A 20,190-nucleotide genomic window follows, 5' to 3' on the forward strand; every position below is an offset into this window, starting at 1 on the left:
CTTTTTCCAGATCCTCTCTTGAACTGGTCCTCATTGGCCTCTGTGCACATGGGCTTCCTCCCCCAGTCCCATAGCCCTCCTTATCTCTGCAATTCACTGAGCACTGTTACATCACTATCTCCTTATTAAAGGGTCTGCTCTTTGAATACAAAGAAAATGTTACCAATTGACTAGGATACTTGCTAGGCACTCAGTAAATATTTTTTGGAATGAAGGAATGAGTAAATGGATGAATGAGTAAATGGATGAATGAGCGAATGAGCAAAGTAAGAGTCAGGAGATTTTCAGTTCTATGCCAATACCTAGCAGAGGCAATATAAGCCTAATAGAAGAAGTAAGCTTTTGACCCACAAGGGTTCACTGACAGCTATTAGCTAGTTGTCTGACCTTAAACAAGCCACTTAACATTTCTAACCTTCAGTTTTTAATCTGTAGGGTGGGAATAATGATATCTATTTCAGGGTCACTGTGAAAGTTAAAGGTGAAAATGTACATAATCTGCATAAATACCCTAAGGTGCTCGTCTAGTGATAGCTGTCATTATCTTACCACGTCTTTGCATGGCTGCCTCCCTCACTCACTGCCTAAGGAAATAATAATATTTAAGAAGCACTTACTATGTGGCAGCTATTGTCCTAAGTACTTTACATCTGCTAAATCATTTAATCCTCACACTAACCCTAGGTTGGCACTATTAATGTCCCATTCTATAGGAGAGGAAATGAGCCACAGAGCAGTTAGAGAACTGGCCCCTGGTCATAAAACTAGTGACAGAACAAGTATTTGAACACAGGCTCTAGGCTGTAGAATCTGTGCTCCTAACTGCTGTGCCTTCCCTCACTAATCGCGGTATCTAAAATAACCCTCCCCCTGCCTGACCCAGTCTTCCCTTACTCAGCTTTACTTTTTTTTTTTAATTTAATTTAAATATTAATTTAAAAAATGTTTATTGAAGTATAGCTGATTTACAAAATCGTGTTAGTTTTACAGGTACAGCACGGTGATTCAGTAATGTGTGTGTATATATATATATGTTCCTTTTTAGATTCTTTTCCCTTATAGATTATTACAAAATATTGAGTATAGTTCCCTGTGCTATACAATAGGTCCTTGTTGATTATCTATTTTATATATAGTAGTGTGTATCTGTTAATCCCAACCTCCTAATTTATCCCTCCCCTATCCCCCTTCCCCTTTGGTAACTCTTAAGTTTGTTTTCAATATCTGTGAGTCTCTTTCTGTTTTTCAGCTTTACTTTTCTTCATTGTACTTATCTCTACCTGAGGTTATTGAACTATGCGTTTATTTGTTTATTGTCGTCTCCCCTACTAGAATGTAAAGTCATAAGATTCATGAAGTTAGAGATTTTGTCATGTTTGGTGCTAAATCCCAAGGGCCTAAAACAGTGTTAACCACATAGTAAGTGCTCAATCAAATTTTTTGAATGAAGGCTTATTGTTACTTAATATGATTTTGGTAAGAGTTCTTTATCTCAGTTTCTTTACCATGATCTCTTTGGCCTGCTTTTTAGCCTTAAATTTTGTTCCGTGACCCACAAAGAAAGGCAGGCCTCAGTGCCACAGGGTTGTGACATTTCAGGGTTGTTCTGAGAATGATGTATGTAGTGCACTTATATCACCATGCTTAGCATGCAGTAGTGATAGAAGCTGCTAGAAGTAGTGGAACTGGCAGTAGTATACGTCAGTGTTTCTTAAACCATATATAGAAGCATCAGTGGTTTTTTTCCCCAGTTCATCACAGACCAGCATTTTTTATAAAATTCAATAAAAATTAAATGAAAATTATTCTGTCGAATCATTATAAAATTAAAAAATTTTTACTGTCAGTATCAGTATGCATCTTATTGCTGACTGACTAACAGACCACACTTTGAGTAGTCTTGAGACAGAGAAAGAAGTGGTCTTTCTACTGCTGAATGATATTAGTATAATTTTTTTTTCAAAATTACCCTTTATTGTTGATGGTGTTTTCGAGAGGTTGTCCAAAATTACTCAGTTGTTTTTCTTCCGTTTAAAAATTAACTTTGGAATTCCCTGGAAGTCCAGTGGTTAGAACTCCGAGCTTTCACTGCCGAGAGCTGGGGTTCAGTCCCTGGTCTGGGAAATGAGATCCCACAAGCTGCGTGGCACAGCAAAAAATAATAATAATAATAACTTTGACATTCTGGCCCAAATACTTCTGGACTTGTCTTCTGGACAATCTTAAGATTTCTTATATAATGCCAATCAGTGTTTACGAAAAGTGGAAGGGTGGCGGGAAACACCCTAGCAGATCCATGCTTTAAAGTGTTATTTCATATGTAGGTGCAACCTCTTAAAATGCAATCACATTTGACATGTAAAATCACATTTCAATGATTACACCTTACTTTTACTATACTCTAAGTTTTATTAAACTGTGGGAACATTTAGAATCTCTTACTTTTCTCAGGTAAATTAGAAAGTGTCCCTTCTGTCCCATTCATGGAGTTCGTAAGACTCCAGGCTTCTCTGAAGTCTGTCAATTGCACTAAAGAGTCAAATGAATACTTACAGCTCTACAGCTGTTTCCAGAAATCACACATTCAAAGCTGCATGCCATCCCATGTGATACTGCTCCCCGCCTCTCCATAAGCCATTCACTGTAAATCAATAAAAGACAGTTACCTGGAAAAAGAAAACTTGTTTCCTTCACCTTCTTTTCCCCCTTTTGCCAGATATGATTCAGTATCTGTTCTTATTTTGCCAAGTTCCCAAGTCAAGTGTCGTGTGTGGTATAAAACTCTCAAACACATTCAGGACTCGGGACTCCCCCTGCTGTGTGGCATTCCCACGACACTGCTACCTCTTCACCTGGACAGCTCCTTCTCAAGCCTAGAGCATAAACTGACTCAGCCTGCTTGTTCTTGCTTATTGGAAAGGAATCTTTAAATTGTATGATTTTTTTAAATTGATTCCTAATGTTGTGTCAGGTCTTGTTCATTTCATTTTTAAGAGTGGACACAAGTTCCCAAAGGCTACCAAGGGCTTTGTTAGAATGGCTCTGGTAGTGTTGCCATCATTTTCGTTTTGTTTTGCTTTCCATTGATTTATCTGTTTATTCTCACTTGTCTCCGTTTTCCACTCTCATTTCTCTCACTACTCCCACTGGCAGTTATGCCAGTGTATTTTATGTGCCTCCTTTTATTTATGTCTTTTAAAATACATGTTTTTGTGTGTGTCTGCCTTTATTTTTTGAGTTGTATAACTGGTATAGTGTTATAGATTTTATGCTGGTTTTTTTCCTCAGAACCATATGCTTTCTTTTCTTAAATGTCACTTTATTGTTACAGAATCTTATCCAGGATCTTACATGGCACTTAGTTGTTGTATCTTCTTTTTTCTTTTTAATTGAGACATAACTCATGTGCTATAAATTTCATTGTTTTAAAGTATACAAGTCAGTGGTTTTTAGTATATTCATAAGGTTGTGCAACCATCCCCACCAATTCCAGAACATTTTATCACCCCTATAAGAAACCACTACTCTACTTTCTTTCTCTATGGATTTGCTAGATATTTCATGTAAATGGAATTATATCTGACCTTTTATGTCTGGCTTCTTTCACTTAGCAAAATGTTTTCATGTTTCATCTGTGTTGTAGCATGTCCTTTTTATGACTAATGAATAATATCCCATTATGTGTATATACATTTTGCTTATTTAATCATTATTTGATAGACACGTGGGTTGTTTCTATTTTTTTTCTATTATGAATAATGCTGCTATGAACATTGGCATACAGTTTTTATACAGATGTATGTTTTCATTTTTCTTGGGTGTATACCTAGGTGTGGAATTGTTGAGTCATATGATGTCATGTTTAACTTTTTGAGGAACTGTCGAACTGTTTTCCACAGCAGCTGCATTGTTATATATTCCCACCAATAATGTATGAGGCTTCCAATTTCTCCACATCATCACCATTTATTTTCCTTTGTGTGTGTGTGTGTGTGTGTGTGTGTGTGTGTGTGTGTGTGTATGTATGTGTGTGTTTTAAGCCATTCTAGTGAGTGTGAAATACAGTAGTATCTCATCGTGGTTTTGATTTATATTTCCCTGGTGACTAATGATGTTGAGCGGCTTTTCGTGTGCTGTTGGTCACTTGCATATCTTCTTTGGAGAAATGTCTATTCAAATCCTTTACTCACTTTTAATTCACTTTTTTATTGTTGAATTATAAGGCTTCTTTATATTCTGATTTTAGATCCGTATCTGATATATGGTTTGCAAGTCTTTTCTCCCATTTTGCTGGTTGTCTTTTCACTTTTTTGATATTGTCCTCTGATGCACAAAAGTTTAATGTTGCTGTTGTCTAATTTATCTATCTTTTCTTTGGTTGCTTGTGCCTTGGGTATCACAGCATCAAGTGCCTTCAAGATTTATCTGAGTTGCTGGGTGAACACAATCGATTGCTTTTGACTACTTGACCATTTTCCATACTGTATATTTACTGCGTATTACCTGTCTCCTCCCCCATAAACAGCCACACCATTTCCAACTCCACATTATCACAAATTATCCTCTATACCTTCATATATGTACCTTATAAAACAGTGTGAGAATTTATTGGAGTGAAATTGCTTGATCAAAAGAAATTGCTTACTTTGACCAAGTACTATCAGATTGTCCTCTGTAATTGCTGCAGCCATCTACACTCCCACCCACAGAACACTGAGGGTTCTTTATCTTCACATCCCTGCCAATACTCAGCATTATCCAGCTTTCAAGTTGGCTAGTGTACAGCAAGGAAAGTGTTACTTCATTGGTATATAATTTGCATTTCTCTGATTACGCATGAATTTGAGCATCTATTTGGATGCCTGTTTGGGGTTTTTTTTTTTTTTTTCTTGTAAATTGCCTCTTCATATCCTTTACTCATTTTTCTTGTGGGATTGCTGTCTTTTTCTTGTTGATATTTATAGATTCCTTGCAAATTATAGGCATTAGTCCAATTTAGTTTTAGAAAGCATAAATACCTTTTCCTGTCATCTGTATGTTAACTTTGACTATGGTGCCCTTTGTTATACAGAGAGTCTTAATTTAGATGTCACCAGATTAGTCAATTTTTTTTCAGTACCTTATGACTTGTGCTTTTGAAGTTTTATTTAAGATAAGTTATCTTTCCCCACCCCATATCACAGAAGTTTTCTCTTTTATTATCGTCTATTAGATTTCTAATTTTGCATTTTGCATTTAGGTCTTGAATCCATCTGGAGCCTACCTTTATATATAGTTTTAGGAGGGATCCAGTTTTATTTTTTATTCTTACAGTGAGCCAGTTTTTCTAGTACCATCTATTAGATAGTACTTCTTTTCCTCATTGATTTGTGGAGCCATCTCTTCTGTATATTAACCTCCCCTTTAAACATGAATCTCCGTACCACAACGTTCATTGCAGCACTGTTTACAATAGCCAGGACATGGAAGCAACCTAAATGTCCATCAACAGATGAATGGATAAAGAAGATGTGGCACATATATACAATGGAATATTACTCAGCCATAAAAAGAAACAAAATTGAGTTATTTGTAGTGAGGTGGATGGACCTAGGGTCTGTCATACAGAGTGAAGTAAGTCAGAAAGAGAAAAACAAATGCCATATGCTAACACATATATATGGACTCTAAAAAAAAAAAAAAAAAGATAGTTCTGAAGAATGTAGGGGCAGGACAGGAATAAAGACACAGATGTAGAGAATGGACTTGAGGACACGGGGAGTGGGAAGGGTAAGCTGGGACAAAGTGAGAGAGTGGCATTGACATATATACACTACCAAATGTAAAATAGCTAGCTAGTGGGAAGAAGCCACATAGCACAGGGAGATCAGCTCTGTGCTTTGTGACCACCTAGAGGGATGGGATAGGGAGGGTGGGAGGGAGATGCAGGAAGGAGGGTATATGGGGATATATGTATACATATAGCTGATTCACTTTGTTATACAGCAGAAACTAACACACCATTGTAAAGCAATTATACTCCAATAAAGATGTTTAAAAAAAGAGAAAAAAGAATCTCCAAGCTCTTTATTCTGTTCTGCTAGTTTATTATTATCTATATGTACCTATTGTATATATACATATAATTTTAATATATATAAATATAATTTTTGAGTGTGTGTATATATATATTCACACACACACACACACACACACACACAATTTTTTTTTAGTCTGTAACTTTGGGGTGTATTCTAGTATCTGTCTGTTAAGGCACGTCTTTCTCCAGGCCCCCACCAAATCAACTAGGTATTCATGAATTTTTTCCATGTAAAATATTAAGCCACTCTAAAAACTCCAACTGCAATTTTTATTGGGATATATTGAACATATATTAACTTCGGGAAAATTTATACCTTTAAATATTAAGTCACCCCACCTAAGAGTATGGGCTATCTCTTCAATTATTCAGGTCATCTTTTCAATAGAATTTTAGAAAGTTCTTTCATTCGATTCTTATTTATTCTTGGTAAAGATGATTCCCAATATATTATAATGTTTGTTGCTAAAGTTTTTTTTGTTTTTTTTTTTTTTTGCGGTACGCGGGCCTCTCACCGTTGTGGCCTCTCCCGTTGCGGAGCACAGGCTCCGGACGCGCAGGCTCAGCGGCCATGGCTCACGGGCCCAGCCGCTCCGCGGCACGCGGGATCCTCCCGGACCGGGGCACGAACCCGTGTCCCCTGCCTCGGCAGGCGGACGCTCAACCACTGCGCCACCAGGGGAGCCCCCTGTTGCTAAAGTTTAACTGTGGGATTTTGTGTTTATCCTCTGATAATACACTTTCTCTTAAGTAGTTACATACAGAAACTCCAGCAAAAGTTTAATTCTCATTGAGGGAAAGATATACCTAACCCATTGCTTTACAAGAATCTTCAGATAAAATTCAGAGGGGCTGCTCTGGCAGCCTGGCCAGACACCATCACTGTCCTCCCGCCACTGTTTGTGCGCTGGCCTGCGCTTTCAGAGTACTGTCAGTTACTCTCAGTCACAAGAAGGTCTTAAATAAGAAGAAATTATTTCTTTATGTTTCTAGTCCCCAGAACTTGGAAGAGAAACAACTTAATCCAAGCCATAAAATAATGATGTACTTAGTGACCCTGAAGTCCCAGCTTTCTCAATAGAAATTGCTTCCTAAACATTCATATTCCTTGTTTTTCACATCAGTCTTTCTCTGTTTTCATTATATTTGAGATCCAGATTTTATCAGTTTCTACATGTTCTAACCTAAAAATGTCCTCTTACCTGGAACATTTTTGCTAAGTTAGGTAAATATTTCAGGCTGTACACCTTAAGAGAAATATAGCCCCAATCATTTTGATGATTATGATAACCATAATGATCATTTTAATAGAAACATTAATATAGTGAATATGATATGCCAGGCACTGTTCTAAGCACGTTTATCTGTACAATAACCCCACAAGGTAGCTGTAATTCCCTTTTCATTGATGAGATGATTAGAAGCACAGAGAATTAAAGTAGTTTGTTCAAGAACACATAGCTAGTAAATGATGGGATTTGGCTGAAACCCCATCAGTCTTGCTCCAAAGTTCATGGTCTTAATCATTAATCTGTGCTCTCTCTTTGATATTTTAAAATATCCTATGTTTTAAAATTTGGGCGGGATAAAACATTAGAAAGTTTCAGCTTTTTTTTCTTTTGGCTGTGTTGGGTCTTCGTTGCTGCGTGCAGGCTTTCTCTAGTTGCGGCGCACGGGCTTCTCATTGCGGTGGCTTCTCATTGCAGAACACGGGCTCTAGGCATGCGGGCTTCAGTAGTTGTGGCACGTGGGCTCAGTAGCTGTGGCGCACAGTCTTAGTTGTTCCGTGGCATGTGGGATCTTCCCGGACTAGGGATCGAACCTGTGTCCCCTGCATTGGCAGGCGGATTCTTAACCACTGCGCCACCAGGGAAGTCCAAAAGTTTCAGCTTTAAAAATCAATATGAGTCTGACAACCTCCAGAGTGTCTTTTAACTGTCATCTCCCATGAATTGGCATCTAGTTCTAGATGCAAGCAGTTACTTTGCTTAGTTATGAAATCCGCCTTCAAGGAACAACAGGAGTTCTGGAGCTGTTGAGGATGATACTGAAGCAAATGTTCCTTTTTTCACTTACATCTGTGCTCTTAGAAGATAGAATCAGTAAAATCTTTATAAACATTTGTCAATACTCAGGATGATTTTATAAGTTTCTCTTTGATACTAGAGTCAGGTGAAATAACTACTGCTACATTAAAGATGCAGGTTAAAGATACGTGTGTAATTTCCGGACTGGCCTCTGTGCTCCAGCATTCCTAAGACCTGTCTTTGTCATCTAGAGTGGTTTACCCAGTTAATGGGCAGTACACTCTGGAAACCCATAAATATATTACAAGGTAGTTCCCAGAGCTCAGTCCTCTAGATAATAGTATGGAGTGTGTTCATTTCTGATTTTCATGTTGTGTGGACGACCAAAACAAAGGTGAAAGAGGGAAAGCATGTGCAGTAAGAATGATTCCTGTTCTTTTCAAACATAAACATCAATCAGAAGCCACAGGGAAAAAGACGTTAGTTCCAGTCGCAAGCAGCTGATAGCAGTGCTGCTTGTGTAAAGTCACTACCGTCGGGAAAGTGACAACCACTTGTTACTGTCTCACTTTCACATTTTTATGTACAAATTCTTATTTCTCTTGTTTTGCCTTTGAACAGAGCATCTTGGTCCACCATCAGGAACAAACTCCGCCAGGCAAAGCCCAGCCCTGCAGCACAGGCCCGTGGGACAGTCACACGCCAACCACATACCTGGGGACAGGTGGGGCTGCTCTTCTCAGGTTTTGGTTTTTTCCTCTGCTCATCTCCCCACTTTTCATCACCCACCCACCCCCACTCACCTCCACACAGTTACTGCAGAAGCCAGCCGGTTAGGTCAAGATGAGACGTCTACTCCCTCCGGTCCCTTTGTCCCTTCCTCCCCCTCTTCCCAGCCCCAGCCCGGGGTGCATCGTAACAGGTGGGGATTAGAAAGAAGCGACAGTAGCACCTACTCTGCTGCTCTAGGTCCTCACGGTTTTGGTAGGGAAGCCCCAGACCCACATCGATTACCATCTTCTTAGCCTACCCGAGCAGTATCTGTGCATATTTCTTTCCTCTTTCGTTGAAAATATTAGTCACGAAACAAAAACTAAATTTCCAGAAATTCAGCATTTTCACAGGCCTTGGTACTGCAGGAGAGCCATTTTTCACTGTAACAAGGTCAGCTTATCTGCCCTCCGGTTCAGTGACTTAAGTGCAGTTTTCCTTGATGTAAACTGTGCTGAGACACCCTTAAAACAAAAAAACAAAAACAAAAACAAAACAAAAAAACAGCATGGGGGTGTTGACAGACTTGAAGCCATGCTGGAGTTAATGGCTAGTTCTTGCCTGGCATCTCTCTGCTTCTAGATACAGCCTGTCTTAATAGCAGTTTGTCAGAGGGAGAATGGCAAAATTCAACTTTTAAAGGAAAAGAAGTTGATCTGCTTTTACTTTTAGGCTGTTTTTCATATTCTCAGTTCAGAGAGTGACTTGATTTCTCTTTCCTGTAGAAGTGTCACAGAAGGTGAAATTGGAAAAGACGTCCTCACTTCCTACAGACACTCGTGGTCTGACCACAAGCACCTTGCACAGCCTGACACTGCAGTGATTTCAGTCATAGGCAGTCGGCACAATCAGGTAACAGAGATTCCCCCCAGGTGCAGACTGTTCTTTTCAGTTGCTGAATCACTGACACTGATGAATTTTAACTGCAAATCAGTTCAGATAAATTTGTTCCCAAAACTGATCATTCTTAAGGACCTACTCTGTGTTTGGCATATTCTCTTAGTGTCCACGAGACGACGTAAAGAGTGAAAGAGAAGTTTATCCTCTACTGGAGAAATTTTAACCCTTAGTTGAGTACCTAGTAATAGCAGTGTTTTAGTTAATCAAAGAAGGATTTGGGGGGGGGGGATTTTTCTTTTTTCAGGAAAATTAGTCAAAATCTGCTTAAAGGAAGCACTGTTCAAAATTCTGTTCTCTGATTGTTCTGTTGCATATTGACCAACTAGTAGAGAAGACATGTAATCTTCAAATTAATTTAGGCTGCATTTATAGAAATTAAGTAGCCCTTCGACCAGAACGTACATTCCTTCCTTATGATATAGAAATGCATATTGATATCATATGATAGCACTTGTATGTGGAATCCCCCAAAAATGATACAAATGAACTTATTTACCAAACAAAAATAGACCCACAGATATAGAAGACACTAAGGTTACGAAAGGGGATGGAGGATAAATTCGGAGTTTGAGATAACATATACACCCTACTATATATAAAATAGGTAATCAACAGGGACCTCCTGTAGAGCACAGAACTATACTCAGTATCTTGTAATAAACGATAATGGAAAAGAATCTGAAAAAGAATAGATAGATATACGTGTGTCACTGAATCACTTTGTTGTGCACTTGAGACTAACACAACATCGTAAATTAACTGTACTTGTTTTCTTTTAAAAGTGTGTATTGAGGATATAAATCATTTCTTCTGGCCACAAAAGGAGTCTTTCTTCAAACTTTAAATAAAGCAGTCCATGTAAACTTGTTTTTCTTACACTTCTCTCTCTCTAGAGCCTTGGTTGTTACCCAGTGGAGCTGGAGCGAGGCCCCCGGGGCTTTGGATTCAGCCTCAGGGGTGGGAAGGAATACAACATGGGGCTGTTCATCCTGCGTCTGGCTGAGGATGGTCCCGCCATCAAAGACGGCAGAATTCACGTGAGTTGGCTTCTGTCTGCAACCTTTGGTTCTGGCTCCGGACTGGAAACTTCTGAAAATAGTTGATTAAAGGGAATGCAGAAACCTCCTGAATCTATGAAGCAAGATTTTCCATCACTAAAACCTGAAAGGCAGATGCTTGTCATGATTTCATTTCCTCTTTGCGGGGCGCTATACTGTATTGCAGTTAGGCTGCTTGCGCTGGCTTGACCTTGGTCAGTAAGAAAAAATCAATTTTATTTATGTAGTCAACATTCAAGGGCAAATGGATTAATAAATAAAATATACTTTCATCTTATTAAAAGTCTTGGGAAAGCCAGGATGAAACAGAATCATCGACTTCTTCCAAGAAACAATAATCCCAGGATTCTTTTTTTCCCTCTTAGCTACCTCTAGAGGGAGCCAGAGGTCGAAAAGCATGACTCTCCCAACCTTTATTATCATTTGCAGGACTAGAAATCACATCAGCAATGTTCCTGCATAGGGGTTCTCAGCTCTGAAACACTATAGCTTTGTACATGGCATTGAGGCCAGATGGTTTATGGATCTGCAAAAGATATTTTCCTGCCTTCTCTAGATGTTACTTAGAGGATCCTTATATAGAAGACATTTGCTGGGCTCAGTTTTTTTTTAAATAGTTAATTTACTGGTATTCAATTATATGCTAAAAATTTTATATGCTGAAAATTATAAAATACGGACAGCCTTCCCCTTAACTGTTCAAGAGAACTTTGGACTTCCTCCCTCTGCTACCCGTAGGCATCAGGGACAGAGAAATTTTTCTTTTTTTCTTCTCCTTTTTATTTTTCTCTTTTACTTTTAACTAAGTAGACTAATTAGAAACGCAAAGGACCCTGGCACATTATTAGATGGTAAATTCTAACAATGATTAGAAAAGTCTTCTGGGAGATTGCAGTTTTGAATTATGCACATCACTACTCCACTCCCATTACTCATTTCATAAACATTTACCGAGTGTTTGCTTTACCCAAGGATTTATACATGATACTGAATAAGCTGGGAGGAAGAGTGACCCCAAAACAAGATACCATCCTTTCTCTAAAGGGCTAGACTTTTGTACAAGTTCAAAGTAGGTGAATATGAGTAGAGAAGATTTCATAGAAGAGGTGGCATTGGACAGTCAATAGGATTTCAACAGGGAGAGATTAAGAAAACATTCCAGGCTGAAGAAATGAGCAAAGGGGTAAAACAAAGGAAGTATACGTCATATATAGGGAGCTGCAAGTGGTCAAGTTTACCTAGAGTCTATTTAGAAAATACATAGGAGGGTAGAAGAAAATGAGAATATGAAAGTAGGATGAATCACCAGTATGTAGGTCCAAGACAGTGGAAAGTCACAGAAGGCTTTTGCGCCAAGAGTTCCCCCTGAGAGCAATACACTGATAAAATCAGTCTTTTGGTGTGTAGGATGGATGAGGGGATAGGGCTAGCTATAGTTTAGGCATCCAGTCATGGTGGCGGGAGTGTAACTTGGATGGTAGTACTTCGGGTGGACGGTAAGTGATGCGTGTGGGATCAACTGTTAATGAGGAAAAGACCAGTTTAGATGACTGACAAGTATTAAATGAGTGAAGGATGAAGGGAAAAAAAAGAGTAAAGGATGGCTTAGAGGCTTCACCCTGCCTGTACTGAGAAAAAAAAAAAAAAAACATGAGGGAGGCCAGTGGGAGAAAGGATTTGGCAAAGACTGATGATGTACTAAGTTGTAGTCATGTTGAAGGACCAGCTGGTTGAGCAGGTGTAAATATTTAGCAGGCAGTTAGGACAAGAGGTAAAGTCCCAGATTGTGACATTACCCAGACGGAAGTGATAACTGATGCCTTTGCTGTGGATGAGTTCACTCAAGGAGAAGATTTAGAGAGTTGTGGGCCAGGGGCAGGACTCTGGATAAGGCCTGTCATCAGTGGACCACAGAAAGTAGAGAAAATGGGGAGGGTGAGAACGCAGAGCAGCAGAAGCAGAGCTGGAGGGTGTTGATGGCAAGGAGAGGGGCTGATGGCCAAAGTCCATTAGTGTGCTGAAGCTGAGCTGTTTGCTCTCGCCGCAGTTCACCTTCTTGTAGGGACAGTTTAATAAGGTGGGGAGAACATGGGTTTGGAAATCAGACAGGACAAGGATCGAACTCTGGTTCTGCCACCTTGTAGCTGTGCATCGTTGGGTAACTACTCTGAACCTGCACAGAACGCAGAGCTATAATACGTGTAAAATGCATGGCCCAAGTAAACTTCTTCAAGTTTCAGTAAGAGCAGTTTGAGGCACTGTTTATGGGGATGGCATACTTATTTCTGGTTTTCTTGGTCCTTTTTCTCCTCCACCCCCCTCCTTTAAAAAAAAAAAATCTCTAAGTCATTTAAATCTGGAGTTTTAAAAAAATCTCCCATTGTATATTGTATCACAAAACTCCAGTTAAACCAAAAACTAGGATATAATTGAAATGTTGGTTTCAAATACAACCCTCAGATACACTAATCTCACCAAATAAAAGGCAAACAAAGAGGCCTTAAAGGATTCTATTTCTAAAACATGTTATTCTTAATAATGAACAGAAACTTTAGAATTACGTGATTAAATCAGCTTTAATATAAAAAAGAAACTCTGAAATTTGAAAGCAAAAGAAAATAAGCTGTTACTGCTATGCCCAGGTTTGTGCTAAACTCTAATAAAATAAATCAGTTTTTCAGAGAATTTTTCTGGCTACTAAATTATCTAAATCTTGACTTGGTGTAGGGATCATGGGAGCTTTGCTGTAAATGACAACTTACTCAGGTGGCCACTGTCCCAAAAGATGAGCATTGATCTCCAGCTGACACTAGTGCATGGAGCCAGCCACCTGAGCATCCATCCTGTCTGCCTTCCCGTCTTGCCTCTCTCCTCTTCTCCCGCGTCTTTTCTGTTAAGCTGACACTGTACTGTGTGTCCTCTACCTATTATTCCAGTATCTTCAGCACCTGAGGTAGTGCCTTGAATATTGATAGTAGATGCTCCATAGATATTTGTTGAAAGAATAGAATGCATGGTTAATATTTCAGGATAATGAGAGAATTTTTTTTTTATATTTAAGATTAACTCCCAGAACTTATTACTGGGTAGACAGGACTTGGGCTCTAGGAAGGAATAAGCAAACAGTGTAAGCATATAATTCACTAAAACAAGAAAATGTTAACTTTTAATATAGATGGAAAGGTGTTGAGAGGATCTGTACATTTAGTGAGTCTTCAGCTGGTCCTTAAATCCTGTTAAGATTTAGAGACGAAGGAAAAAGGTTCTGGGCTAAGGGAATGAGAAATCAGCTGAATGGAAAAAGTCCATATTAGGTAATAGTGTCAGACTGAAATATTTGACAAAGAACAGAATCAGATTTAGAAACTATTAAGAGTCTGTTGTCTTCCAGACCACATGTTTTCCCTTGTATTAGTTTTAGTCTCACAAAAACTCTGTGAGGTAGGTGGCATTATCCCCACTTGCAGATTAAAACTGAGGCTCAGGGAGACTGAGACACAGCCACAGAGGGACCCAGGTCCATTGTCTCTCAGCCTGGTCTGTGTGCTTTCACATCAGGCCATGATTATGTCATTTGGACTCAATTCCTTTGGGAGGCATAAAGGGTCTTAACAGGTTGTAAGATAATGTAAGCAATGTGTCAGAAATATTGTTTAGTCATTTTAATACATTTTAGTGGATGTTGTTTTAAAAACTGCAAGACTGCCTTAAAAAAGTGACTTCTTTTTAAAGGAACACAATTTTTCTCTATCGTTCTTCCTACTTTCCCCCTTTTGGTTCTCCTGTTCTCATTTTCTTCTTCCCCTTTCATTTCTTTCTTCTCCCCTCTCTCCTCTCCTCTGTCCCCCACAATTCTATTTATTTTTCAATAATACAAAAACCTGACCTTGAATTTTTATTCTTATCAAAAGATATATTCCCCATTTTTTGTATTTTTATCACACTTAAAGTTTTTAAAGTAACAAACTTTTAAAAGAATGTTTACATTTCCTTCTCAAAGGTGTGATTTTTTTTTTATCTTAAGCTTTGTGTAGTCCAGTTTAGAACTTTCTCCCCTTTTGAGGGCCTCTCTACCATAAATCTTAAAACCATGGCTTTCCTCTCCTTCACCCTAATTTAGTTTTTAAGTTAAACAAAAGTGACACCTGGTGGCAGATCTGTTCAATTACAAGTTCTTTGCAGTTTACTTATTGTGCTGAAAGAATAAGAAATATGCAGGTTTGGACAGAGAATTTAAGCCAAGAATATAATTGAAATGAATTATAACCTCAATCACGTTTTTACAAGATGTACCCAAAGCATGCTCCAAGTAGTTATCTATTTTAATATTCATTTCTCTAATTATCAGAGGGTTTTATATCTGGTGCTAATTTGTCATCTGTGTTTCCTCATGAAAATGATTTTTCTATAATCACTTATTAAAGAAAATCTGGGTACCGACCTTTGTTTCACTTATATACCTGATTATAAGGGTTTTTTAATGAATTGTGTTTATTACTTTTTCTCAATCCTATTATGTTTATTATCATCTTATTTGGGTTTTTATTTTAGATTTTTTCCCCACTTTATGTGTTAAATCCATCTATTTTGTGGTATCCTCCGTTTCTTCATTTTTTTTCCCCCATAAATATGCAATAAAACTTGTTCTATTTTCTTAGTTTACTTGAAAAATTTTTGCATTGTGTAGAACGGGGTGCAGTCTATAGTTAAATCTTCATCCTGCTCCGCTTTTTTTGGCTGCTTGGATCTTTGTTGCTGCACGTGGGCTTTCACTAGGTGCAGTGAGCAGGGGCTACTCTTGGTTGCGGTGCGTGGGTTTCTCATCTCGGTGGCTTCCCTTGTTGCGGAGCGCGGGCTCTAGGCACGCGGGCTTCAGTAGTTGTGGCTCACGGGCTCTAGAGCGCAGGCTCAGTAGTTGTGGCGCACAGGCTTAGTTGCTCCGCGGCACGTGGGATCTTCCCTGACCAGGGATCGAACCCGTGTCCCCTTCACTGGCAGGCAGATTCCTAACCACTGTGCCACCAGTGAAGTCCCTCATCCTGCTGTGCTTTAAATCGTTTTTTGGAAAACCAGAAAATAGATCATTTGAAAATTAACATTTATTTGTGCTTGGTGTATAAGCCTGTTTTTAGCTCATTAATTCCTCCCAACAGCCCCAGGAGGCAGGTAGGTACTAATGTTATCCCCACTTAACAGAGAGGAAAATGAGACCACTCTGCTAGGACGAGGTCGAGCCAGGAGTGAACCACAGACATTATGACTCCAAAGCCCAGCTTCCAAGCCACTGTGCTCTGCTGCAGCTGTGGATACAGAGCAATCCTAACTCACCTGTGTTAAATAATTACTGCGTCCTCTTCTGTTATTTCTGCATTGTTTTAGTAAGCTCCGCAAATATTGCTTTTTGTAATTTCAGTAATTGTCCATTGTTCAGTTTTTCTGTTTTGAAGCCAATACCCTTTAGTTGTTTGTCACCTCGAAATGTTGTTTAAAATCTGGATATATGTTTAAATCATTACCATCATTATCTTTAACCAGGTCCTTTGCAGAAGTTATACTTCACGTTTCCTTTTTCTTTTCAAATAACTACAGACAACATTTCTAGTAAATAGCAACGGTACTGAGACATTTTATTCCGATCCCTAGCTTTTGTTTGTTTTCTAGGGAGATCACTACACACTAAAGTCATTTAGTGTAAGCCAGCTCTTGGTTTTAAATAAGTATTCGTATTAGTATGAATTTCTCCAAGCTGAGTTTTCTTAGAGTTTTAGTCTATAAATATTTCATTTAGGTAATGCCTCATACATGTACAGGGCGTAGCGGCAACACAAAGGAAGGAGTAGGCAGTTCTGCCCGGAGGCCAGGATAGGCTTCAAAGATGAGGAGCCACCTGCCTAGGATTTAGGATATTCAGCTCGAGTCGGAAAGTAAAGTACCCTTCACAGGCGGATTAATCAGAGGTAGCTCTGTGGTATCATGTGGGTCATAGAGCCTTCACCCTCTCCCACAACTTAACGTTTGGTTGAAAACTTAGAATTTGATTCTTGACTTCAAGATGCCCAGATACTGCTTACCAGTCAGTCAGTCATGTAAACCTTTATAGCATAAACAAAACTGGACACCTTCTCTTCCTATTGCTACCACCTGTCCACTCCTTGTCAACTCTAGCATAATAGCACTGTGCACAAGTTAAATATTTTACAAAGAGAGTCATTCAGCAGAGTTGGGTGGCTCTAGGGATGACAAAACAGAACCGAAGGAGGATGTGTAGTTTCATGTTGTTTCTGTGAATGTTCCCTGTCTAGGTTGGGGACCAGATTGTTGAAATCAATGGGGAACCTACACAAGGCATCACACATACTCGAGCAATTGAGCTCATTCAGGCCGGTGGAAATAAAGTTCTTCTTCTTTTGAGGCCAGGAACTGGCTTGATACCTGACCATGGTAAGTTAAGTAGCTCACCTGTAGCTGAAAAGCTGAGAATGTGTTAGGGAGGGGGCAGCAGAAGGAAAAGGAATATCTGTTTGGAGGGGACAGATATTTTACTAGCTAATTCAGAGGTAACCACCAGAACCATCTAAAGTTAGTTACCATAAATAATAATATTACAAAATAAGTGATTCATACAGAACTTTTGTTAGACTAGAATATATATGTTAAGCTAGTTTCAGCAGAAAACATAGTTGCTTTTGCAGAGAAAAGTGCCTATAAAAAACAAGAACATTAGAGGCAAACGATTTTAATGTCATGAAAAGCATTTGAAATCTCTTCAAATGTTATTTTTTTCCTTAGAGTAAGATGAGTTTCTCTCTTAATGATGAGCAGCATAAGGACTTTAGGCTTTTCTGGTCATTTGTCAAAAACAAGTTACTTTAGCTCTACCTGGAGACAAGGAGTTGCACTTGGGACCATTTCTGTAGTCCTGTACTGATCTTAAATTTCCTTGGTTTCATTGTATGCTTTTGAAATATCACAGTATTTGAAAATCACTGTTTATCAACTGAGTGCACTAGTCTAGAAGTACAATACCACACCACTTAGTCCTTGTCCGTTCCAGTTTCCTCCCTTCCCCCCCATAGAGCTTTTGAGGGATAAGTATAGACATGACCTCCTACAGTCCCCTTCCAGCCTATAATCCTCTGACTGTATTACCTTCCGCCATCTGCTTGTAAACCATACGTCCCCGGTGACACCTTTGCTGACTGCGCTGTGATGTTTTTTTACACAGTCCTAGGCCTTTTCTCTTCCTTCTTCAGGTTTGGCTCCTTCCGGTCTGTGCTCCTACGTGAAACCTGAGCAACATTAAGGCTTTCAGGGCTTTTCTTGGTCTTTCCTTAAAAAGATTTGGTAAATTTGCATGTCTTGTAAATCACTTCCTTCTTTTTTTTTCTTTTTAATTAAAAATGATGCTATTAAATACATCTACTTCTATCTTCTGCACTTTTCAGTTTCCTTTTGACATTAAATTTGACAGCTTAAAGCAAGAAAATTATTTACAAATGCCCATGAACTCCATTCTGGTTACCACAGTCTGGTCTCCTTTATTAGTGATTTTGGCAAATTCTGAAGCTATATCCATCAATAACAGCTATATTAGTAAGCTGCTTGGACCAGGTAATTTGGTCCAATTTTATTATTTATTTCTTTTAAGATTTTTATTGGGCTTTTGCTACTTATAAAGAATTTACACATCATATATAATCGTACCTATTATACAAAAGTAATTGGAAAAATGAATACTATTATTTTGTATATATAAAACAACCTACCCTTCAGGTACAAGTATAGCTGTCTGTATACGTCTGCCTTTATAGAGAGAGATCTAAACATACATGAACTTTATTTATAAAATACTCAGGCTGTTTGATTAAGCAGTCAGCAAAATTCAAATGGCTATCAAAGAATTCAAAACTTAATTGTTCCTATTTATAATTCCAAAATTTAATAATGGTCTACTCAAATCACTTTTTTTAGGTGATTGGAATATTAATAACCCTTCATCTTCCAATGTGATTTATGATGAACAGTCACCATTTCACCCATCTTCACATTCTGCTTCCATATTTGAAGAGTCTCGTGTGCCAGTAATTGAAGAATCTTTGATGAGAGTTCAGATATGTGAAAAGGCAGAAGAATTAAAGGACATTGTATCTGAAAAGAAAAGCACTTTAAATGAAAATCAGTCTGATATAAAACACCAGTCTCTTCCCCATAAAAATGTGAATAAAAGGGATCCACCCAACAGTCATGGGCACAGTGATAAGAAACATCTCTTGAAAGTAGAAAATGGTGTCACACCAAGAGGCAGATCTGCTAGTCCCAAAAAGTCAGCCAGTCGATATTCAGAGGAACATTTAGAAAAGATTCCCAGTCCTCTAAAAAATGACCCCAAAAGAAGACCCAGAGATCGATCACTCAGCCCCAGGAAAGGAGAGAATAAAAGTAGTCAGATCAGCACCAGGGCAGCTTCTGGACAAGACCATTGCAGAAAAAGCAGAGGACAGTCTTCAAGCCCAAAGAAGCAGCAAAAAACTGAAGGAAGCAAAGACCAATCAAATGTGAACCAAAGAGTAGGGGGCTATGCTAGCAACAATGCTGAGCAGGTGTCAGATGGGAAAGAAAGATCAGGTGTTGTTATCAGGAAAGATACAAATCAGAGTCAGCCTGGAAAAAACAGAACCAGGTCTCCAGAGAAAAAAAGCAAGAGAATGGATGAAAAGTCTCTTCCATCCAAAAAGACAAATAACACTACTAGTAGAGCTATATCGGAAAATGAAAAAGGAAAGAAAGCAACCTTAGTAGAGACAAGTTCTAGTAAAGATAAAATAGGAGAAAATGTCAAAATATCAGAAAAGAAGCCAAAGCAGGAACCTGAAGAAAGAATGGTTTTAAACAAAATAGAAGATCACAAAAGAAAAGAACTAGAGGCAGCTGACAAAAACAAAGAGAGCGGAGGGTTCAAACCTGAAAGCGGTTCTCCAGCTAAGAAAACACCAATAACTCCAGGGCCTTGGAAGGTGCCAAGTGCAAGTAGAGCCACAGGCACTACTGGTGTGGCCGAGAAGCGACTGTGACCTTTAGTATAAAACAAAGAAAAACAAGTTGTAATCTTTTCCTACTAAAAAGCAGTGTTCCCCTCCCCCCCCCAAATCATTTTTTTTCAGGAATTCTGAAACACACATAAGAAGTACATTTTAATTTGAGCATCAAGTTACCTAGGCTGCATGAAGGGCCTGCAGGATTGCTAAGAACCCACTGTCCCCCTGGCTGGCTGCCCGCCTTGGGCTCAGGAAGGAGCCGCACCCACGGGCTCATCGGACACGCCCGGCTCAGGCCGCCCAGCTCGTCTTCATGAGTG

General features: G+C 38.9%; 1 protein-coding gene across 2 annotated transcripts in view; it reads left to right on the plus strand.

The window, feature by feature from the left end:
* MAGI3 (membrane associated guanylate kinase, WW and PDZ domain containing 3) overlaps positions 1–19,906 on the plus strand; it is a 265,324-nt gene extending 245,418 nt beyond the window's left edge. Inside the window, exons 17-21 of one of the 2 annotated variants that reach the window (XM_007462468.1) lie at positions 8,728–8,830; positions 9,603–9,729; positions 10,671–10,814; positions 17,138–17,276; positions 18,089–18,264. In XM_007462468.1, the coding sequence (XP_007462530.1) occupies positions 8,728–8,830; positions 9,603–9,729; positions 10,671–10,814; positions 17,138–17,276; positions 18,089–18,138 (563 nt within the window). In that variant the 3' untranslated portion in view covers positions 18,139–18,264. Of the gene's footprint in view, positions 1–8,727; positions 8,831–9,602; positions 9,730–10,670; positions 10,815–17,137; positions 17,277–18,088; positions 18,265–18,806 lie in introns of those variants that run through there. The other variant, XM_007462467.1, reaches the window with a different exon arrangement.
* The last annotated feature ends 284 nt before the right edge of the window (positions 19,907–20,190 follow it).

This window comes from Lipotes vexillifer, unplaced genomic scaffold (genome assembly GCF_000442215.2).
Source record: "Lipotes vexillifer unplaced genomic scaffold, Lipotes_vexillifer_v1.1 scaffold1029, whole genome shotgun sequence".
NCBI classification, from domain to species: Eukaryota; Metazoa; Chordata; class Mammalia; order Artiodactyla; family Lipotidae; genus Lipotes; species Lipotes vexillifer.